Source organism: Simochromis diagramma, unplaced genomic scaffold (assembly GCF_900408965.1).
Source record: "Simochromis diagramma unplaced genomic scaffold, fSimDia1.1 OVJJ01000617.1, whole genome shotgun sequence".
NCBI classification, from domain to species: domain Eukaryota; kingdom Metazoa; phylum Chordata; class Actinopteri; order Cichliformes; family Cichlidae; genus Simochromis; species Simochromis diagramma.
This window is the reverse complement of record NW_024386953.1, coordinates 566101-590956: the sequence shown is the minus strand read 5'-3', so window position 1 is coordinate 590956 and position 24856 is coordinate 566101. Positions and strand designations below refer to the sequence as shown.

Sequence of the window (24856 nt, the reverse complement as noted above, 5' to 3'; positions counted from 1 at the left end):
TTCACCATCACTCATATTTCAGACACTTAAGTTGTTAAACTAATTACAGGTTTAAAAAATTCCAAAGCACTTGAAGCATTTGGTATTAATACAAATTTCCTAAAGGAACATATGGATCTGCTTGTACGTCCAACAACTCATGTTTTGAATATGTCATTCGAACACTCCATTGTTCCAACAGATTGGAAAATTGCTGCAGTTACACCAATTTTCAAAGCAGGTGTGAAGACTGACATGGCTAATTATCGCCCCATAAGCATACTCCCGGTCGTATCTAAAATAGCTGAGAAGTGGGTGGTTAAACTCCTCACTGCTCACCTAGAAAACACCCAGCCCTCATTACATCCATTGCAGTTTGGCTTTCGGGCACATCACTCCACAGATAGTTCCCTGTGTCTGTTAGTGGAGAACTTGAAGAGCTTGCTGGACAAGAGTCCTTGTGTTGGAGCTGTATTTTTAGATCTGAAGAAGGCTTTCGACTCTGTAAACCATCAGATATTGTTGTCCAGATTGACTCAGTTTAATATCTCCAGTCAGGCTCTTCAGTGGTTTGCCTCATATCTCTCACACAGGAAACAGTGTGTAGTGTTGGACGGGGTTAAATCTCCATATTTAGACTGCGATACAGGGGTCCCTCAAGGATCCGTTCTTGGGCCTTTGTTTTCTCTTTTCATCAATAACTTACCTGAAGTTTGTCCAAATATATTTGCTCAAATGTATGCGGATGATGCAGTTATATATACGCAAGCAAATAGTGTCCAGCAGGTGGCAAAGGACCTTACTGCTGCTTTAGCATTAATGCATAGCTGGCTGGAGGACTCATGCCTAATGTTGAACACCTCAAAAACTGTTTGCATGTACTTCACAAAATGTCCCTTAAATTTGAAGCAATCAAACATATTTCTGGATGGAGTAGAGCTTGAATTAGCTCCAGAATTTAAATATCTTGGGGTCATTCTAGACCCAACATTATCCTTTAAGAGTCACATAAAGTGTCCCAGGTACTTAAATTTAATAATCGAAATTTTAATCATATACTAGTAACTAAAATATGAATGTTGCAAAAACTTATTTTTACTCAGTGATTATCTCTCATATAGATTGTTGTTTGACGTCCTGAGCACTTGCTTGTCCAACAACACTTAAAATTATTGAAAATATTTATAAAAGAAGTTTAAAATTTCTTGACAAAAAATCAACTTCCTATCACCACTGTCATGTGTTTAGTTCTTATTATGTATGAATTATGAATTATGAAATTTTATGAATTATTATGTCCATTTTTAATGTTTTTTGGACAACAGATGGAAATTAGCCTTTGGCTATAATCTGGTATGTTTACATTCATGTAAGTTCTTTTTTTACATGTATGTTCATTAACATGCACTGTCACAAATAAAATGTATTAAACATAGAATACTGTTGATATATGCTACAGACATACAGATGCATACAGGTGATTCTCCGCCAGGTAATGTGTAATTCAGTTAAACATGTTCTAATTTTTCTGTGAGATTATTATATTATCTTATGCCACGTTATACCCCTAATTAAAGATTGTGAAATTATTATGTAGTTTTAGTTTGTATTATTCTCCTGACTTAGAAGGTGATAACTATTACATTTATTAAACTGATTTGTATTACATTAGACTGCTGATTTATTGTGAATGAATGATATTGTTTTATGATGCATGATACTGCTACGTTATAAGAAATATTGTGTTCAGAGAATCATGGCCTTATTTGTCTGATTAGAAAGAACAGAACATACTGCACAGGAAGCCAAGGTCATAACTTAGGCTCACTGAGAGTTAGAAAGTATGTGGATGTTTAGGCTTTTATGACTAGGTGGGGGCCACCAGAGGCTATAAGAGTCTGAGTAATGACCATAACCATTTTGAGATTAGCTGTGACCCTCTTCATGCATATCTCCCCATCCAGATGGTTTGTGCGCAAAAGTGTTGTATGGAATAATGAGAATTGTATGGATTAAAATGATTGTTGATTGAGCATTTATACACCGAGTGTTGTCCCCACCGAGTGTTGCCAGAGTGGACCAAGCCCCAGGGCCAGAGGACGAGGGCACCCCACCCCCCGAAGTGGCCCCAGCGAGGCCCAGGCTCCAGACCTCGACAAGCAGCCACCAGGAGTGAGCCGGTGCGTATCTGAACGCCCATCCCCGGACACCAAGAACCACCAATGCACCGATGTCTGAGGGCGTCTGCCACCAGCAGGGGGAGTGGTGGGGGGAGATAGGCCTCCATACCTTGGAGGTCCTGAGATGTCCCCAGAGAGGTGGCGTCTGATACCCGACCTGACATATAGACACAGACAAACAAGCACACACAGATACGAACATCCATTCACACCCTCATGCTCTCATATGCAAGTACTCAACACTCACCCAACGTGGAGACAGACATACAGTGGGGCAAAAAAGTATTTAGTCAGCCACCGATTGTGCAAGTTCCCCCACTTAAAATGATGACAGAGGTCAGTAATTTGCACCAGAGGTACACTTCAACTGTGAGAGACAGAATGTGAAAAAAAAATCCATGAATCCACATGGTAGGATTTGTAAAGAATTTATTCGTAAATCAGGGTGGAAAATAAGTATTTGGTCAATAACAAAAATACAACTCAATACTTTGTAACATAACCTTTGTTGGCAATAACAGAGGTCAAACGTTTACTATAGGTCTTTACCAGGTTTGCACACACAGTAGCTGGTATTTTGGCCCATTCCTCCATGCAGATCTTCTCGAGAGCAGTGATGTTTTGGGGCTGTCGCCGAGCAACACGGACTTTCAACTCCCGCCACAGATTTTCTATGGGGTTGAGGTCTGGAGACTGGCTAGGCCACTCCAGGACTTTCAAATGCTTCTTATGGAGCCACTCCTTTGTTGCCCGGACGGTGTGTTTTGGATCATTGTCATGTTGGAAGACCCAGCCTCGTTTCATCTTCAAAGTTCTCACTGATGGAAGGAGGTTTTGGCTCAAAATCTCACGATACATGGCCCCATTCATTCTGTCCTTAACACGGATCAGTCATCCTGTCCCCTTGGCAGAAAAACAGCCCCATAGCATGATGTTTCCACCCCCATGCTTCACAGTAGGTATGGTGTTCTTGGGATGCAACTCAGTATTCTTCTTCCTCCAAACACGACGAGTTGAGTTTATACCAAAAAGTTCTACTTTGGTTTCATCTGACCACATGACATTCTCCCAATCCTCTGCTGTATCATCCATGTGCTCTCTGGCAAACTTCAGACGGGCCTGGACATGCACTGGCTTCAGCAGCGGAACACGTCTGGCACTGCGGGATTTGATTCCCTGCCGTTGTAGTGTGTTACTGATGGTGACCTTTGTTACTTTGGTCCCAGCTCTCTGCAGGTCATTCACCAGGTCCCCCCGTGTGGTTCTGGGATCTTTGCTCACCGTTCTCATGATCATTTTGACCCCACGGGATAAGATCTTGCGTGGAGCCCCAGATCGAGGGAGATTATCAGTGTTCTTGTATGTCTTCCATTTTCTGATGATTGCTCCCACAGTTGATTTTTTCACACCAAGCTGCTTGCCTATTGTAGATTCACTCTTCCCAGTCTGGTGCAGGTCTACAATACTTTTCCTGGTGTCCTTCGAAAGCTCTTTGGTCTTGGCCATGGCGGAGTTTGGAGTCTGACTGTTTGAGGCTGTGGACAGGTGTCTTTTATACAGATGATGAGTTCAAACAGGTGCCATTCATACAGGTAACGAGTGGGGGACAGAAAAGCTTCTTACAGAACCGACATTAAAGTGCCCACCTTACTAACTGGATGATGTCACCAGACGGTGGGCTGGCCCAAACTGACAGAAGATTGAATATTAAATGAACAGCAGATAAACTTATATAAACTTATGAACATCAATTGAATTATCCTATGAACTTTGGGCCTTTTATACACACTCAACAAGATCGTTGACAAGACTGGCTACGGATACCGACTACAGAATGGAGCAGTTGTCAGCCACATGGATGTCATCAAGCTGTATGCCAAGAGTAAACGAGACATCGATTCACTGATCCACACCACCAGGATATACAGAAATGACATTGGAATGTTGTTTGGACTGGAGAAGTGTAGTCAGATGATGACAAAGAGGGGAAAGTAGTCAGAACTGAAGGGATCAAACTACCAGAAGGCAACATTGCATAGATAGAGGACAGCTACAAATACCTGGGGATCCCGCAGGCAAATGGGAACCATGAAGAGGCCGCTAGGAAAGCTGCAACCACGAAGTACCTGCAGAGGGTCAGGCAAGTCCTGAGGAGTCAGCTGAACGGTAAGAACAAGATCTGGGCTATCAACATCTACGCCATGCCCGTGATCAGGTATTCTGTTGGGTTAATTAACTGGCCAAAGGAGGAGATAGAAGTCACTGGCATCAGGACGAGGAAGCTCCTTACCATGCATGGAGGGTTTCACTCCAACTCCAGCACCCTGAGGCTGTATGCTAAGCGGAAGGAAGGGGGCCGGGGACTAGTGAGTGTCAGCACCACAGTCCAGGATGAGGCAACAAACATCCACGAATACATCAGGAAGATGGCCCCAACCAACTGCGTGCTCAATAAATACCTCAGGCAGCAGATACCAAAGAAGAGGAGGGCTCATCATGGAAGGACAGGCTCCTGCATGGTATGTACCACCGGCAGATAGAGGAGGTGGCTGATATCCAGAAATCCTACCAGTGGTTGGACAAAGCTAGACTGAAAATCAGCACAGAGGCACTAATCATGGCAGCACAGGAACAAGCACTGAGCACAAGATCCATAGAGGCTGGGGTCTATCACACCAGGCAAGACCCCAGATGCAGGCTATGTAAAGATGCTGTGAGATTATTATACTGTCATATGTTACATTATACCTTTAATCAAAACGATTGAATCATGATAGTGCTGTAGGTAAAATTATACTTCTTATTATAGATTGTGTAATCATTATGTAGTTTTAGTTTGCATTGCACTGAGTTGGAAGAATGTGAAAATCAGTAGATTTATTACATTGATTTGTATTACATTATACGGCTGATTTGCTGTGAATGAGTTACACTGTTTTATAACATTTCATACTGCTGAGTTATAAAGAGAATACTGTTTGCAGGGAATCAGGGCCTTGCTTTTCAGATTGTAGAGAGAACGGCGCATACTGCACGAGAGCTTCTCCCCCACCTTTGTTGGAAGGAGAAAAACAGGGAGCCAAGGTCATAACTCTGGCTCACTGAGAGATAGAAAGTATGTGGATGTTTAGGCTTTTATGACTAGGTGGGGGCCACCAGAGGCTATAAGAGTTTGAGTAATGGTCCGACATTTTGAGATTTTGCTGTGACCCTCTTCATGCACATCTCCCCTCCAGATGGTTAATGCTCAAAAGTGTTTGTATGGGATAATAAGAATTGTATGGAATAAAATGATTGTTGATTGAGCATTTATACACCGAGTGTTGTTCTTCCTTCAGCCCAAAGATCAAATTGGGAGAATTTAACCATGCACCTGGGACAATCTAGCACATAACAGCAGGGTACAAGATGCTAGCAGGCAAGGATACATAGAACACCATAACCAAGTGGCCGGCATTGTATACAGAAACATCTGTGCCGAATATGGCCTGGAAGTCCCAAGGTCCAAATGGGAGACATCCCCAAGGGTAGTGGAGAATGACCGAGCTAAGATCCTGTGGGACTTCCAGATACAGACAGACAAAATGGTGGTGGCTAACCAACCAGACATAGTGGTGCTAGACAAACAGAAGAACTAAATAGCAACATCAGGAAGAAGGAACACGAGAAACTTGAGAAATACCAAAGGCTCAGAGAAGAGCTGGAGAAGATGTGGAGGGTGAAAGTAACAGTGCTTCCAGTGGTAATTGGAGTACCAGGCGCGGTGACTCCCAAGCTAGGCGAGTGGCTCCGTGAGATCCCAAGAACAACATCGGAGGTCTGTGTCCAGAAGTGTGCAGTCCTAGGAACAGCTAAGGCACTGCACAGGACCTTCAAGCTCCCTCTGGTAGAGGACCCGAACTTGAAGGATAGACCGCCCATAGAGGTGAGAGGGGAATATATCTGTGTGTGTGTGTGTGTGTCCAATCACTTTCTAATATGACAGATCATAATGAGTCAGTGCAACTTATTCTATTAGAAAATCATCGTGAGTTTTCCACTCTCCTTGTTCAACCAATATTCTTGGCTTAACAAATTTGTGCACCATAATCTCCTGGATTACTGACTGCCAATCTCACTGTTAGGAGCTGGGATAGCATGGGTTTTGTTGTTGTTGTCAATTCCCTTTTGGGGCAGGCGGGAGGGGCTCTGATCCTCGAAACTCCCCAACACACCTGTGGAGCATCAGGTGGTTGCTCTGTAACCAGTCAGCCAGTTATACAAATTCACCAGTCCAGAAAAGATGACCATGAAAAAATATTTCAAGGAGTCACTGTGGGGTGGCTTAATTCATCCATCTTCCTCACCCCTAGCTGTTGGCTTGTTTTTTGTGGGGAAAAAAGGACAGGACGTTCAGGCCCTATATTTGCTTTCAGGGGCTTAATGAAATAGCTGTTTAAAACAAATGTGGTCTGCCTCTAAATTCTTCCACTTTTGTTTTCACAAAACTGGACCTCTGAAACACCTATTACCGGGTGCGAATACAACAAGGACAGACCCCTGCAAAATTAAGGCAATAGTAGTATCACCGACTCCCTCCACATGTAAACAACTTCAAAGATTTCTAGGCTTTGCTAACGTCTATTGCCACTTCATTAGAAACTACAGCCAAATAACACTCCCACTTACCAAACTCACTTCTCCCACTCAAGCCTTCCAGTGGTCACCCGAGGCCCATCAAGCATTTTCAAAATTAAAAGAGCTTTTCAGCACCTCTCCCATTCTTATCCATCCCGACACCTTCAAGCAGTTTATTTTGGAGACACAGGTATCTGGGAACTCCTAGCAATTTAATTAGACCTATAAGAGTGGAGGCATTGGTTGGGGAGATCTGAACAGCCATTTATAGTCTGGACTGATCGCAATAACCCTTACCCTTACAGCCAAGGGACTGAACTCCAGGGAGACTGGGTTGCAGTTGTTTTTCAACCGGTTTAACTTCTGTTCTGATTCTTTGATGTAGGGTTGAGAAAAAAAACACCAATACACCAGCCAAGTAAAGTCAAAAATGATTTATTAAACACGTGTGGGAGAAGTACACAACGTCACCGTCTGCATAGATCTCAACTAAAAAACACACCACACTGCTTTTGTATATCAGGTTCAGCCTCTTTGTGCGTAAGCAAATAACATATCATATCATATGCCTATTACAGTTAGTGACCTTTAGACACTTCCTCTATCTGTATGTCTTAAAGAACTATTTCAGTCGTCTTAGACTGCAAATGTTTCCTGTTGCTCTATTCTTTTCATACCCGTCTGGGGCACATCCGGAGCACATCTTGTACTTAACTATAGCTAAGCAGGCACATCTACAAGTTACAAGCAGAATACTTTTTCTAAGGCCCTGCAGGTTCAATAGCTTTTAGATTAACTGATAAAAGCCCTATTATCTAATAATGTATTTTCCACACTTTATATCCTACCAGCCCGGCTTATGCAACACTAACCTCAACGTGAGACCTTTGCACGCTACAAGAGCCATAATCAAGTGCCTCCTGGTTTTTTACATTACTTTCTGGTTCCAAGTTGTTCATGGTCACACATAGCTTTAGACTCTCCTTAAATCATTCAGTCATATTAACTATAGTCAACAGGTTCTTTGTGCCTCTCTCTAAGCTTCCATCGGCCCTAGAAACCACCACGCTTGTTAATCACGTTTTTAGACAGCACAGGATCCCCCTGGACATTGTGTCTGACAGAGGTCCCCAGTTAGTTTCTGACATTTGGAAGGCATTCTGCATTGCCTTGGGAGCTAAAGTAAATCTGTCTTCAGGCTACTCTGGCACTGCTCTGGACTATGAAAAGAACCTTTCATCTCGGAGATCGGAGAAGAACCCTGTCTCCACACTACACCATCGGTCAACAGGTTTGGTTATCAACAATGAACATTTCTCTCAAGTGCATGTCCAAAAAACTGGCCCCATGCTCCCTAGGTCCTTTTGTCATCCACTTTGTCATAAACTGTAATCGTACAATCGAAGTTGCACTCACACAACTGTGGTGCATCAGGCGTCATGAGCTAGGCTATTTAAGGAGCAGCATGGCAGATGTCTGGTGTCGGAATATGGTCTCAGGCACAGGTGGTAACAAGTCAGTCATGTTTCATGTATAAAATCTGCGGTAATTAAAGTGTTTATGGGAGTCATTCTCACGTGTTTCCCTGCCAGCTTGCTTTGCACTTAACCCGGCCATCCACAGCCTGAGAAGCACGCATGCCAGTTTGCCTTACTGTGGTTCTTTGATTTACCTCCCTTGGATTTCAGTTACCCTGCCCGACTACACCTTCACTAACCTGCGCCAACCCCATATTCAGTAGCCACCAGCTACACGCACCCAGTCTGAGTCCTCAGTAAATGTGACAAGGAAGGTCTGCGATTTAATTCCTCGTGTAACTCTCATCTCCTCTTTGACTGTTGCCTTTATATTAACTTCTTCTATGTCTCTCCGTCCCCAAAGAACACTTGATTGTCTCTGTCAACATGCTCCCTCGTCCTTGTATTGTGGTTGCATTATTTGAACTGTAAATGAATCTGTTTTACTACTACCAAGTCTGAGTGACCTGCTACCACAGTCCACATGTGTTACTTCTAACACTCACTGCCTTTAGTCTATCATCCATGGGGTAACGGAGCACATCTTCAACCTGAGCCTGAGGCTGGGGAAAGTTCCACAGCTCTGGAAAATCTCCTGTGTTGCACCAGTGCCTAAGACTCCACGTCCCAAGGACATCAACAGCTACAGGCCGGTGGCTCTGACATCCCACCTGATGAAGACCCTGGAGTGGCTGGTCCTGGCTCAGCTATGGCCCCTGGTGAGCTCATCACTGGACCCACTTAACTTTACCTACCAACCTGGCATTTAGTGTATGATGCCGTCATTCACCTAATACATCGTTCCCTCTCTCACCTGGAGACTGCTGGGAGCACTGTGAGAATCATGTTCTTTGATTTCTCCAGGCCTGAAGGACAAGCTGGAAACTCAGGAGTGGACCATCACCTCACAACATGGATACTGGACTACCTCACCGACTGACCACAGTACATTAGAACTCATGGCTGTGTGTCAGACAGGGTCATCTGCAGTACAGGGGAACGGTTCTGGCTCCGTTCCTCTTCACCATCTACACTGCAGACTTCTCCCACAACTCCACCTAGTGCTTCCTTCAGAAGTTCTCTGATGACTCTTCAATAGTCAACCTCATCACTGATGGGGAGGACAGGGAGTACAGAGAACTGACCCAAGACTTTGTGGACTAGTGCCAGCTAAATTACCTCCAGATAAAAACTAGAAAAACCAAGGAGCTGGTGGTAGACCTCCGCAGACACAAACATCCTCCACTGAACATTCAAGGTATGGACGTTGAGGCTGTGGATAGCTACAGGTACCTTGGTGTTTATCTGAAGTGGACTGGACTCACAATTCAGAAACCCTCTAGGCGCAGGTCTTTTTGAGTGAAGGGCCCACTCCTGAAGACCCTCTATGACTCTGTGGTGGCCTCAGCCACCTTTTACGGTGTGGTCTGCTGGGGTGGCAGCTTCTCTGCTGGGGACAGGAAGAGGCTGAACAGAATGACCCAGAGGGCCAGCTCTGTTCTAGGATGCTCTCTGGACCCAGTGGAGGTGGTCAGTGACAGGAGAATGGTGGCTAAACTGTCATCCCTATTTGACAACATTTCCCATCCCATGCAGGATACCCCGACAGCACTTAACAGCTCCTTCAGTGGCAGGCTGCGGTACCCACGATGTGGGACAGAGAGATTCCGCAGGTCTTTCCTTCCTACTGCTGTCAGACTCCACAAAAATGACTTCACAGCTGACCAAACACACACATGTGCAATAATTAATCCCCTACCCCCGGACTTGCTCTCCGATGTATCGATTGGAGTATATATGTGTATGAATGTCTAATGTTAGTTAGAAAGCACTGAAAAGTATAGAAAACAGTGCTTGTGTGAATGGGTGAATGCTACGTGTTGTATAAAGCGCTGGATGAGAGGTGAAACGTCTTCAAGTAACTTAAAGAAGTCCAGACGCTTTTCTTTGCAAGCGCCTTTGACTACGATGACCTGGATGACTGAGAACCTTCACAGACATATAAAGCGCTTTCAGTACTCCAAGAGAGAAGAAACGCGCTATATAAGAATCAGTCAGTCCATGTGCAATTCTCTTTTTCTGACATCCATCCATCCATTTTCTTCTGCTTATCTGGGGCTGGGTTGTGGAGAGAAGCCCTGGCCTCCCTCTCCACAGCCACCTCCTCCAGCTTGTCCGGGGGAACACCAAGGCATTCCCAGGCCAGCCAAGAGATATAATCTCTCCAGCGTGTCCTGGGTCTGCCCCGGGGCCTCCTCCCGGTGGGACAGGCCCAGAACACCTCAGCCAGGAGGCGCCCAGGAGGCATCCTTGTTAGATGCCCGAACTACCTCAACTGGCTCCTTTCGATGTGGAGAAGCAGCGGCTCTACTCTGAGCCCCTCCCAGATGGCTGAACTTCACACCCTATCTCTAAGGGAGAGGCCAGCCACCCTTCGCAGGAAGCCATTTTTACTGCTTGTATCCACGACCTCGTTCTTTCGGTCACTACCCACAGCTCTTAACCATAGGTTAGGGTAAGGACGTAGGTTCACCATTAAATTGACAGCTGCGCTTTTACGCTCAGCTCTATCTTCACCACGACGGACCAGTATAGCATCCACATCATTGCAGCCACAGCACCAATCCGTCTGTCAATCTCCGGCTCCCTTCTCCTGTCACTCATGAACAAGACCCCGAGATATTTAAACTCCTCCACTTGGGTCAAGAACTCCTCCCCAACCTGGAGTGGACACTCCACCCTTTTCCGGCTGACAACCGTGGCCTCAGATTTGGCAGTTCTGATCCTCATTCCCGCCGCTTCACACTTGGCTGCAAACCGTTCCAATGCGAGCTGAAGGCCACCACCTGATGAAGCCAACAGGACCACATCCTCTGCGAAAAGCAGAGATGAGATTCTGAGACACCTAAGTGAAAGCCTTCCACCACTTGGCTGCACCTAGAAATTCTGTCCATAAAAACTCATCATTAATTCATCATTACCCAAGACGTGCCACTGGGATTAAGAATGTCCTCGAAGTAATCTTTCCACCTCCCGACAATTTTCTTAGTCAAAGTCATCAGGGCTCCACCTGCACTATGTTACGAAATAGATAAATATGTTTTAATGCGTATCTGCTCATTAGATTGTTTTATGTATAGAACAAGGCCAGCTTTGAGACTAGGTCACAGGCTGACAGGAAACTGCATGTTTTTTGTAGAGTATGAGCAACAGACAGAGTGAAACTAAGTTCAGACAGGTTTCCCTGGCAAAAGATCTTAGAAAGGGGAAGTTATTGCAATCTGCACAGGAAGTTTTAGTGCACAGGCATATTAAGTGTACAGAGTGACACTGGCTCAAACTGATGAAAAGTTGAAGCACATTCTCCAGTGAGAGCAGGGCTCACCACTAGGGGGAGCGAGGATTTGAGAGATAGAATTTTATCAGTAAAGTATTTTAGAAATTGCTGAGGATGGGACCATCGGCATATCAAGGCAGGGATTAATTGAAATAATTGAATTAAAGATTTTAAATAGCAATCGAGGGTTATGGCCATTGGTCACAATTATATCAGAGAAAAAGGCCGCTTTAGCACGTTTAGCAGCATTTTGAAACTCCAGGCGGCTAGAACGCAAAGTATCAAAAGATACCTGGAGATTATCTTTCTTCCATTTCCTCTCGGCTCGGCGGCATACACACCGCAGGGCACGCGTAGAATCATTAAACCAATGTTGAGAATTAGTTCTAGGAGATTTCAGTTTGATCGGAGCTACAGTATCAAGGATGGAAGAACACATGGACAGCAAAGAATTAGCGATGTCGTCAATCGTAGCATGTTTGGAGCAGTCAAAGCTGGTTAAGTAGAGGCAGAGTTGAGGAAAGCCAAAGAAAAATTTGTCACAGATTCATGATTAATAATACGCATAGGGCATCGGGGATTCTCAGGATACAGTTCAATCTTACACAGATCAATATCAAAGATAACTGGGAAGTGATCAGAGATCCCAACGTTATCAATATGCTTAATACAAATCCAAGCCATATGAGAAAACCAAATCGAGGGTATGGCCTTTGAAGTGGGTTGGCTCATTAACCCACTGAACAAGGTTAAAAGAGTCAGTTAAGGTAAGAAAGTCTGTGGCTAAAAGGTCATCCTTACAGCAAATATGAATGTTAAAATCACCAGTAATAAGAACACAGTCATAGTCAACAAAAATAGATCCTAACAGATCAGTAAAATCATGAATAAAAAATGTATTATACTTCGGCGGTCGATAAACCAGGCACACAAGGTTTTAGAAGAATTGACCAGTTCCAACAATTGAACTTCAAAGCTACCATAGGTAGGAGAAGGCAGCTGCCGAGCTTTATGTATATTTTTAAAAACTGAGGCTAAGCCACCACCTCTACCCGTAAGCCTTGGTGAGCTAAAGAAGGAACAGTCAGGGGGAAGAAGCTCCGAGAAGGAGAAGGAATCATCAGGGGGAATCCATGTCTCTGTCAGGAACAAGATGTCAAGCCCCGAAGAGAGGAAAAAGTCGTTTAAAATAAAAGTCTTGTTCACGAGTGACTTTACATTCAGCAGAGCCATCCGCGTCATAGTTGCGTCTCTGCTCATAGCGCGGCGCAGATGACTTAGATTGTTGCGGCACACACCACCTCTGGAAGACGATATCCAGGTCCGAACGGGTAGGCATGCCAATGGGAGGGCGGGGTAGTCTTGCTGCCCGACGAAATCCACCAACGGCTGAGTGATCGAACAGAAAGCCGGTGCCGGGAGCAGGAAGAGGTAGGTAGAAGGTCCGTGGTAGCATATGGATCAGCCATAGCCTGAGCTCGAAAATAAGCCTTAAGGCGGACACAAATGCCGCTCCGTTTACCCCGCTTCTTTTAGCGTTTCTTGCGTAGGGTGGATAAAGGCAGGCAGGATATGCTGGTGGAGGAGACCGAGCGCATCAATCTGGCGCCTCCCAAGGTCCATCGTGGGTCCGAGTCATGAGATTGAGAAAAACGAAGGTCCAAAAGCATTTGCCGGTCATAGGTAATTGGTGCGTTGCAATCAATCAATCAATCAATCAATCAATCAATCAATCAAGGCACACAACACAACATTATGGAACACGTGACAAGTATTAAACCCCGATTCTTTTGTCCCCATGATAGAACAGAGAAAACCTGAGTCATAGTGGTCAAAACATTTTATATTTCTTTTTATTCAATCATCTTCCGGAAGAGAGAGACCCCTGCACAGCCCAAACGCCAGTTGCAGGATCTCTGACATTAGAATCATAAACTGTGCCTCATATAGGTTTATTTTGGTACTTTACACGTCACACAGTTTCAAACATTGCTTATATGGCAAAGTTCCTCTTTTCTGTGTCTTATCTATTAATATGCCTGTGCACTAAAACTTCCTGTTTTTCAGTCTGGCTGAGCACTTAGTTTGTGAGTCAAAAGTGGCCTTGCTCTACAAGCCTTCATTATTAAAGTACATAAAACAATATAATAAGAAAATAAGGATCCTAAGGATATTAATTACATGACACAAGCCACAGGGTCGGGTGGGGGGTGAGGAGTAATCCGAAGCAAACACAGCAGCCATCCTGCCCAGCGCTACCATTCCAGCGCGGACTCAGACCCGCCGTGTTCCCAGGAGGGAACAAGCATCGAAGGCGTTTGGAAAGGGAGGGGGGATGAGTGTGTGCATATCAGTGTATATGTATGTGTGTGCGTGTCCAGAGTTCAGCTGAGACAGTGTCCTTCGCCCTGCTAGGCTAAGTAAACAGTCTTTTAGCCAACCCAGGTGGCCTTGCATGGAATGGGAAGGAACAGACTAAACACAGTCGTTATCAGGGTGTTTTTTTGTTCGGCTCCAGCCTTGCAACCGCAACTGGCGCCGAAAGGGTATCCGCATGAAGTGATGGTGCTTTTTACTTTAGTGTGAACAGCTCATATGAATTTCAAAACAGTTCTAACAGTCCAACACTGGTCTCTCAATCTCCCGTTGGAAAGCCGCGAATTTCGCCATGATGTTATCAAACTTACGCTCTGTGATGTTGTCATTCTTGTGCTCAAAGAGCCAATTCTGAGAACTCACGACAGTGTGCCTCCCCAAGATGTCATCCAATTTGCGCTCAGAGATGTTATTCCGAGCAAGCCCCTCCAAGATATAATCCAGTCTGCACTCAGAGATCTTATTCTGAGTATTCATGGCAGCCGTAAGCCTTTCCAAGATCTTATCCGTGCTGCACTCAATGAGCCCATTTTGAGAAACTCACGCCTCTTCCCATCGTTTCAATCCCAGCGGGCAGCCTTGTGGGGGTTTGAACAGCCGGTTCCGCTTTCTTAATTCTTCAATAAGTCAGGGCCAAGCCAGCTCCGATCAGCCAGAACCCTGTTATCATGGTTCCAAATAGATAGATATCTTCAGCACTCAGGCTCACCCAAGCTTGAGAAAGGGGTGTCAATTGCATTTAGGGACCAGTTGATCAAATCCATAATTCCTCTTTTAGGTTTTAGAGAACAGACTGTGAGAGAGTGTTCCAGGGAAAAGTAATACAAAAAAACACGAGATTAGATGAGGACATAAGAGGCTAAGCAGGGAAGCTAAGGAAGAGGAGAAAAGTGCGACCGCCTTCGTCAAGAGCAAGAGCAGAAAAAAACCCCAGATGAACATAATGTTAAAAGAATGAGTAGTACTATGCAAAAGTCGAGAAAAAGGAGTCTAAAGCAGGGAGGAGGAAGACGGCCAGCCATACACACCGGCGCCATCTTTTGAGAGCTTACCTCTGTACTTTGGTTTCCTTCTCCCTTGAGATGTCATAAGCCAGGTTTTCCACTGACGTGACATACCTTCATTGGTGAAAACTGGTGAGCTCCTGGATTTCAGCAATTTGAGTCCCAGCAAAGACCTTGTAATGGCAAGACTGAAACTGTAACCAAGTCAGCACCATAGTAGAGTCCGTCCACAAGATGGTGTTCTGCAGTGGTAGAGTAAGCTTGGTTTGGGGAGTCTTAGCAAGCTGCGCTCCAGTGAGAGCACCACTGAGCTCCAGATGGGGCATGGGCAATCTGTTCCAAGGAGCGACTCGGGATCTCACCATCAGAAATGAAGTGCTGACATTTCTGTGGCAATCTGTGGTCCTTAGATAAGCTACAGATACATATTCTTTCTCTGAGGCGTCACAGAACAGATGCAGCTCAAAGGTGAAACTTTGATAGTCTGTAGCAGGGGGGATATAGCATCTTGGTAAGGTAATGTTCTGCAGGTAAGGTAGTCCCGTCTCCCATTCTAACGAGGTGAGAAGAAGGACACCGGTGACAGGTTCATCCCAACCCTATCTCCTTTTGCCACATAGACTGTACAAGAATCTTCCCTCTCGTGGTATAGGAAATGATAAACCCTAGAGAGTCATATTGGCTAGCAAGCACCTTGTACACATTGCGGAGAGTTGGTGCCATGCAGAAGACTGGGCAATGCTTCTACCCCAAGGTATTAGTAGGGCAATGCCAACGTAACCCAAACATCAACTCTTGTGGATCAGCTTGGTTAAAAGTCAGCCAGAGATCACAACTGTCAGAGCCGGAGGTACTAGGCAGGTGGGACACCACCTCCGGCACATTACTGGCCCACTGCTGTATCTCAAATCCTCCAGTAGCCAGTAGTTGTCTCATTTTGTCCAGGAGTTGTTTAGCTTTTTTGTAGAGCTCTGGTGTCTGTGTAATGAAAGACGAGTGTAAGCATGCCTCTCCATCAGCTGGATGTGGTAGACTTTTGACGGGTCCCTGCAGCACCCACAACTCAGTACAGACTTCTACAGGCCCTCCAGGTGGTCGATGGATCACTGGGCAAACAGGAGTAACAGGATGTGATCCAATCAGGATAATAGGTTTTGTCACGGTCCTGGGTCGGTGACCATGTGTTTTTGGTTTTGTAATTTTACTTTTGATTTTATTATGAATTATGACTATTTGTGTTTTGGTTTCCCAGTGTTTATTCTTTGCTCCCTCTGTTTTGTGTCATCCCTGCCTGTATATCCCATCTAGTGTAGTCAGGTCTCTGTGTTAAGCCCGCGTCTCTGAGTCTGTGTCTTTGCTTGTGTGTGTTTTCCTGTTTTACTTTGAAGGTCCGTGTCTGATGTCAGTGTGTTCAGTTTTCGTTTCCCCTGTCCCGTCATGTCTAATTACTCCCAGCTGTGCCCTCCTTCTGTGTCTCATTCCCTCGTTATCCTTCTGTGTATTTAAGCCTTGTGTCTGCCTCTGTTAGTTGCTGGTTCGGCTGCGTTATATGGTGTTTTGTTCTCTGGTCTGCGTCATCTCTGTTCCGGTTCCGGGTTAGTTTTGTTAGTTTACCCAGTTTAGGTTTGTCAGTTCTGTTCTCGCCACCCTCACCCTTTTTTTGTTGTTTGTCATCCTCTTCAATAAAGCTCACTCTCATCAGAAACAGTGCTTGCATTTTGGGTCCTTTAATAATTTACAAACGGCTTGCCCCGCTGGCCTTGACAGTATGAACCAGCCATCCATGGACCAAGCAGCATTCGACCCACCCGACGAGCTCCGTGAGGATATTGTGTACTCTGTGGACAAATTGATTAATTTGTGGCTGGAGCATGAGGAGAAAGAATTTCGCCAAGCTGTGGCTAACCGGCTACAGCGATTGGTTTCCGGTCTCCCCTGGCTTTTCAGCTCTCTTCACCCGCACAGAATGTCATTCTGAACGAGCTTCACCTTCACCCCCCAGCTGCTACCACCCACCCAGCAACTAATGCTTCGCTGCCTGGCCCGACGGAGGCTGTTCTGCCCAGCCTTCGAAAGGGAAATGGCGCTCACGCCGTCAACGCCCCTCACCACAGTCGGACCTCGGGATATCAGAGCGGCCGACTGTGGTGAGTAGAAAGGACAATGTTTCAGGTTTGAGCTTTGAGTCTTTTTCTTCTGGGGTTGTTCGGGGTGTGCCAATGAGAGCTAATACGCATAGCTTACCTAGCTTTGTCGTAACTGGCCTCTTCCAGGTTGGTATTTTTAAGACTTCTGACAAAACAAAGGGCTGTGTTTTTTCTGCTTCTTCTCAGCCTGGATTAACTCTCTCCGAGCCTGTTAACCCCGTATCAGCTATCCCAGAGTCTGTTAAAGCTGTGGCTTTCACCCTAGAGACAGTTAACCCCAGCTCTGATGATACTAGGACTGCTTTATTTTCCAAGCTGGCAACAGAAAGACTGGACATTTGTGCAGCAGATTTGTTAGAATTAGCTAAAAATGTATGTTTATAAGCCGCATCACACCCAGAAAGAGCTGCTGTACACATACCAGGCTGTCCAGGCAGGTGTAGGTAGTAGAACAGGGTAGCAGGAAGAAAGCCATGTCTGCAGATCTCAGTAGGACATCAAAATAGGTCATGTTCACATCAGAGACATCCGCATAATTTTTTTGACTTCTCTGCTGCTGGAGTGGGTCAGTCCAGCCCAGCTACGGCTGTAGAGGAGCGCTCTGTGTGGGGGATGTGATGGATGAAGACGATGATGATACATTATGTATCAGAGATGCTGAGACAAACACAGGAGTTAGGTGAGGGCTTTTTAAAAAATCTCAACTGATTGTCATTTACAACGCAACATCATAAATAAGATAAATATTTCTTCACAATATAAATATTTTATAATAATTAATAAATAATTATTGCTGTGCATTTGATTTGACAAGCAGTGCCCCCTAAATATTGAAGAACACTATTGCTATCTCCTTTTCTCCTAACTCTTGTGCTAAATATAAAACTTACAGCTTATTCACAGACCTAAATAAGTGCTTTTAAAAAGAAAATCATTATTATATTCAGACATTATTGTAAAACATTGCTGTATTCAGACACATATAGATGGGTCCACACCTGTGTTATGCTTTTCTACATCCAGAAATGTGTTTGAGATGTAGTGACCAAAATCAAGATACAGTGATAAAATTCATGGTTACAACATGCAACCATATTTTAGCAAACTCATAACTTAGTGGAGATGCAAACAAGCTGACTTGTCAGACTACTTCATTAGATAATCTGACTCACCGTTGTAAATTATGTATAGTTTGAGACAGTAGTGTTTTTGTGCCATAATAATTTAACTACACAAAGCACATTGTATTGCATTTGTTTTCTGCAGTAAAAGCCAATATGGGGCAATGAGCTGGATAGCTTGGTTGTGCAACATGTATCTAGCATCAGTTGTTTTATCAAGTCAGCTTTGTCTGAAGCATCCCTCATGTGTCATGTCTTTTTTCCACAGGTTTCTTAAGTTGTTTAAAAGTTAATACAAAATAATGAGAAGATGAGCACAGGATCCTCAGTGGGAGAACCCTGCACAAAATAAGAACAATTACTCGTAAGGCATGTCACAGTAAATCTTTATTTCAGGCAACACTCAGTGCTCAGATTGGCATCCCCTTTTATCCATTTGTTTATTTTTTATTTCATGTGACATTAAAAGGATCTCACATTTGACAGCTGGTGTCAGTGGCATTTTAACATTGACTATCCTCCTACCCCACCCGGGAAGACACTTAAAGCTGTTGAAACACTGGGACAGGACAACACAACACATGCACAGTGATCGACATCAGGCTAAAAGTTAGTGTCACTCGATCAGAGTGGGATATGGTGCCATAAAAGTGAAAATGTGTTTAACCTTCAACATGTGACATTATGAGTGGTATGACTCAAATTCTTCAAATCAACACCAGTTTCACCCCAAAAGCAGAATATGAGTGAAATGATCTTCACTGGATAAAACTGAAAAGATCTATGCGCTCTAATTTCTACAAAATGTGCCACATGCTAAATAACACAAGCCAGAGAGGTGTTTCATAGATAAAAATTTGGTTTTAAAAAAGCAGGCCTTATGGCTTTTTTTTTATCATGACCCATTGTGTGTCTTGAAAATTTACAAACCCAAATGCAGAAGACAGGAAAAACATTAAGCTTCTAAGCCCAGGAATGAAAAAGTCCATAAATATTGGGATCTGTAAGGCACTAAGCCAGGATATCCAAACATCCAGGAACACTAGGAAGACACAGCTATATACACAATGCAACAGAGGACAAGGGGAGAGTGACACAATATGAAGATAATGAGGCGAGAAGAAACAGGTGGGGAATGCAGTAGGAAAAGGAACAACGAGACAAAGCACGTAAAACTACAAAGCAACAGAGAGACAATGCTATCAAAATAGAAAAGCAAGTAACTAACAGAGAGAAAGAAGATGACAAAAAAATATAATGGAACACTAAAATAAACTGAAACACACTGAAACAGTAAAAGTGCAAGTGCAAACTAAAAAATTAAACCAAGTATACACAAAGGACACAAAATGTTGTCACTGTCAACTTGGCACTCTGCCCTCTCTTACAAATAGTTATTTTCGCTCCAAAAAACAAAGATGGCTGCTGCACCAAAACTAACCTTGAGGCTTCAAGTCCACCTTTTATATGCAGTCTAAATTCTAAAAAACACACCTCTCACCACTCGGTAATGAGTCAAGGAAACACAGGGTATTACATATATTGTCATTTCTGTCCCTTGATAGACAAAAATGACAGTTATTACAAATTCTAACCAAGGCTGTAAATCATCTGGACTCTAGCTCATATTTAATATGGACATTGGGTTAAAACTATCTTTTCAACTCTTACTCAGAAAGAAATCAGCTGTACTTCTGGAGAACACTCATGTAACCCCACCTGGTTGTCTCAGGTACTGCCACCCATAGTTTGTGTTTTTTCATTTATTTAATTCATGGTCTGTATGCTCTCTCTCTCTCTTTTCTTTCCCCATTGCAGTGTCCAAATTGTTCATTCTTTTCCTTTCCCCCTCACTCCAAATCGGTCATGCAGATGACTAGTGCCCCACTCTGAATCTAGTTTCACCAAGTGTCACCAAGTGGACTTCCTGACTTTTGGAATGTTCTCGGTCATATTGTAGAATCATACCTCTTAATAAGGTATTTACACAGCACCAGTGGTGAATTAGGGGTTAAAACTTATTTTGCCAGAACTGGACTGTTCTGGAGGGTTATTTTATCTGTTCTGTGAAACTCAAACGGAACCTGAATTACTGAAGAAGGCTTTGCTCAACTGCCAACACTACTTTATGAAACACCTCACTGGGGAATCATATAGAATGAAGTCTGTGTTCTGCTTTAAAGGATTGCTGATGATCTTTTAAAACCTGAGTTGATATGGTGCTACAAACTATGTAATCACTCTTTGAGAAGGTGTTGTGTGTAGTTTATCATCACAGTGAAAATTGGCACATAATTCTGGCACAAAGTTTGTGCTTTGTAGCACACTGTACTTTTTGGAATCATTATCTCACAATGTGAGGGTCACACATTAGTGCAATACTTGTCAGGCCAGAGTCTGTTTGACTCTGTTTGGCAGTATAAATAAAGCGTCTCAATAAAAAACCCATAGACTTTATAAATGAATCTTCACCAAGATATTCACTAAACTCATTCTGCAAGGGTGGTCCTATAAACAGATGTAGCAAAAACACACTAAATTTCTATGTACCTACTCATGCACTGTTGCACACATGAAAACACACATGCTCACTCTGATTCCATGGGTTTCCACGTGTAAATATCTTGTAAATGCAATAAGAAATATAACATTAACAAATATATAACTTTAAAAAATTGTCCAGTGATCCAAGTATTTAAAGGTGCAATCATGACCATCTACTGCCTTTTTGCATAATACTGTATATTGCACTTTGTTTGAAGATGTGGATGATAGCCTCTCCAAATTCCAGAGTGATTTGCCTGTAAAGGATTTAGAATGGTAAGAATCTTAAAGAGCTTCTTTAATTTGGTTTCATAATAACATTTGCCCCCACAAACACTGAGGGCTTTGGCTTTCCTTATGAACTCCCCACACTGGGACTGTATTAGGCAAGCCAAGGGAAACAGCATGTTTTTTCGACTGTGGGAGAAACGCCATGCAGAATGCATGGAGATCCAGGGATTGTAACCCAGAATCTAACCCAGAATCTGTCTAACATTCACGCACACACTCGCACAGATGTATAGGGGACATCTTGAAGTTCCTTATTTTGCCTATTTCAACATGCAGACAGGAGGAGCTGACGATTAAGGTACTGACCTTCTGATTGGTAGATGACCTACCCTACCTCGTGAGCCACAGCTGCTGAAGGATGTTTATAATATAAGGAATAACTTTTCTGATGGAAATTGCTGAGGACTGCGTGTGGTCCTATAGGTTAAGACTTGGGTGAATCCCAGGATTTATAAAACTGCAAACCATATTCCATCCTGCAAACCTGAAATCTGTGCGTAAGAGCTGACCTGTATTAGAAGAACACTAATTAGAAGAACATTAGACAGTCTCAACAACGTCTCAGTAACAGCTGTACTTAAAAAAAAAACAACTTCTGTCTGGTATTGGATATATGAATCCAAAATATCCTAATTGAAAAGTGAAAAAAGGGTTTTGTGCAAGCGCACTGTTGAGAAAAGACATTTCATTTCAGGGAAGTTATACTCTATTCCAAAGGAATGAACACTCACAGACACATTATCATTATTCATTATTATCATTATTAGTATTATTATTATTATTATTGATTTTATTTCACCACATCAGTAGTGAAATACTATGTGCTTTTTTAGAATGAAATTAATTGAATTCTGCAAGTCAACCTTAATTCAAATAAATATTTTCTCACAACACTTTGCACTCTGAAAAACAAGCTCCTTCTAATACAATATGCACTAATATCTGTGTCCATGCAAACCTGCACATCTTTAGGCCCTAGTCACACACCACTAGTGAATGATTGGAAGCTACATTTCATCCCTTGGTTGTTAGACAAAATTTCCCAGTAGAGGTTATTCGCAGTCATGTATTGCCCGACCACTTGGCAAATGCGGGAACTAACTTGCTCTCACAAGCTAAAATTGGTGACAAAGAGGTATACAGTGCTGCACAAAAAAGCCTCCTTGCAAATGTTTTATTCAGTAACAGATTGCCACAGTCGCCAAACAGCCAGACCTGTCTGACAACACTTGCTAAGTACTTGATATAAGTGGTAGTAAAACTGTGAAAAGTGCAACACATGTTGGAAATGGAGACAATTCACCTCTGATGCATGCAAACTACAGGCGACCACAGCAATCTGGTAGCAACCAAAGCAATCACAAGGAAAATATTAAAAACATCTGTATTGTAAGACACAACAATATAAAGTGACTTAAGCCAGCTGTTGTTGTGAATTGGCACTGTATAAATAAAGTTGAACTGTTCAAGAGCAATAGGAGGATTAGAGGCGCCTGGGAAGGGCAGGGCATACACGATAACAAGATAACAAGATAACAAGATTGTTGAATTCTCAAACAGTAAAGTTACTGAGAGATGTACACCTTCCAGAGTTTGTTTTTTAAGAAAAGTAAGTTTTTATGCTCTGAAACATTTCACAGTATCTGTTGAGTGGTAAGAATTCTAAGGATTTTCACTTTTTAAATTTTTGCTTGTATCAGGTCTCTTAATCAATATCTGTGGTAAATGAACTGATCCAATAAATCTTACTATCACTGCTGTCTTGTATCAAAGTTTGGGTGTTTCATTCAAAAAATAACCCTTCAGTTCTTTTTTGATCACGTGTAGTCGATGCATGACTTTCACTGGCCTTTCTGAGTTTTTCTTGCCTGTCTGCATATCCTTGGACTATAGGAGGAATGTGAACTTCTTTCAGTAACACTGATATGTTTTCAGGCTGCTCCTTAGGATCAATATATAATACTGATTGCAATTTAAATTTCATGGAGCAGAAAAAATATTTAACATTAACTGATCATTTTGTGTATATGTGTGTGTGTGTGTGTGTGTGTGTGTGTGTGTGTGTGTGTGTGTGTGTTTATTCAGATCTGATTTTTGAAACAATAAAATGTTAACTTTGACATAAAGAGATCTGAAATGTTACTGGGATGTAGGGCCTGGAAGGCAAAGGGACCCAAACAAAAAGTCATTTGCTGGCAGGTTTGACTGCTCCAAGGATTTCAAGACTATACGGTGGTTTCATTCTTCCAGGGGCCTGTCCGTATGTTTCCTGTGGCATCTGAACCAAACAGGCTATCTTCCTGCAGACTCCTGTTTCGACCAATGGGTCCTCGTCGGTTCACAGTGCCATGCTGCCGAGGTAGGGTGTTCCTTGGGAAACCTTTCTGTTCCAGCTCTAGACAGATCTTTTCTTTGTCTGCCGTTTTTGACATCCAGCTCAAATTGTCAGGGTCTTGTTCATACTGCAAGGTGATGGGATCAGCTCTCTCACAACAGTTTGTGCTGGAAGAGTCATCGACTGAGCAGTACATGTGCCACTGGCTGGTGTCGACCCCATGAGAAGGCATAAGAAGGCTGTGGCAGGAAGAGATACTGTCATGCATGTTGTGGGCATGACTGTGACAGGAAGCAACCGAGTCTTGCACGCTGTGGCAGGAGGTCTGGCGTTCCAAGCTGTGACAGGACACTACAAGTTGGCTATCTAAATGAGGGCTGATGTACGGAAGCTGGAGATCTGGGTGTGGACTATTAGAAACCAGTGGTGAGGCTTCAATGTGGTGCACATTATGAGGACTGTCCAGGTGAGTACTGTGCACACTCCCATCCATACTGGTGGAAGTGATATGAGACCGGTAATCCTGGAAGCATTGGCGTGGACGGTTGAAAGAGCGTGTCTTTGTTCTATCAGCAATGCAACTCTGCAGGGGAAGAGCTGGATGAGGGAGCTCATCAGGAAGTGACTGTGGACGTGGTGAAGGCATTTGGTCAGCACGAGGTGAGATGGGGGAAGGGCTAACAGGAGTCATTACAGCCACACAGCATGGACCTGTGTGATTTAATGTTGGGCTTTGGGGAGGTGGTGTTGTTCTGTGGTGAGAACTCTGAATAGGGTAAGGAGAAAGCATCTGCTGCTTCACTGAGAGTGGGGAATTCAAATGGCAGTGTGGCTGATGGACTTCCTGCCTCTGGCTCTGTCCTTCTCCAGGTCCATCCTCTGTCTTTGATCTGGATGGGCAACAAGCCCACCAACGGTGCCACACGTCATCACGCTTAGCACAGTGCTGGATGAGAAGGAAGAGTCCCAGAGTGACACAAAAAGCACCATAGAGACAACTGAATATCATGTCCAGGAAATGTCCCAGTGAAACAGCCAATGCTCCCAAAGTCCAGGTAGCCAGGAACAGGAAGAGGGTGAAGACTGTGGCCCGGAGTTGAGATTTAAAAGAGTGCTCATTGGCCAGAACTGACACGCCAGCAGCAAAGGGCTGGCAGTCCCCAGCAGACCCAGTGTCAGTGTGGCAGTGATGGTGCGACTCATTTGATGACAGCTGTTGCTGCTCTTCACTTAAAACCCGCAGCTCATACTTCCTTTCTGGGTGGCGCTTCAGCTGGACGTAAGTCCACAAGAAGTACACACACATGACTAAGACCAGAAGACTCATGGGAGCATAGAAACCACCCAGACTTGGTTCCCATGCCATCCAGCAACTAAAAAAATGAAAAAAGAAAGTTTTTTTTTTTAA

General features: G+C 43.7%; 1 protein-coding gene across 3 annotated transcripts in view; it reads right to left on the bottom strand.

Moving 5' to 3' along the window:
• Positions 1 to 15403: 15403 nt before the first annotated feature.
• The window catches only part of adgra1a (adhesion G protein-coupled receptor A1a), a 32022-nt gene continuing 22569 nt past the window's right edge, over positions 15404 to 24856 (bottom strand). For 2 of the 3 annotated variants that reach the window (XM_040038621.1, XM_040038623.1), the window contains one exon: positions 21373 to 24821. In XM_040038621.1, coding sequence (XP_039894555.1) covers positions 23339 to 24821 — 1483 coding nt within the window. In that variant the 3' untranslated portion in view covers positions 21373 to 23338. Of the gene's footprint in view, positions 15416 to 21372; positions 24822 to 24856 lie in introns of those variants that run through there. The other variant, XR_005696831.1, reaches the window with a different exon arrangement.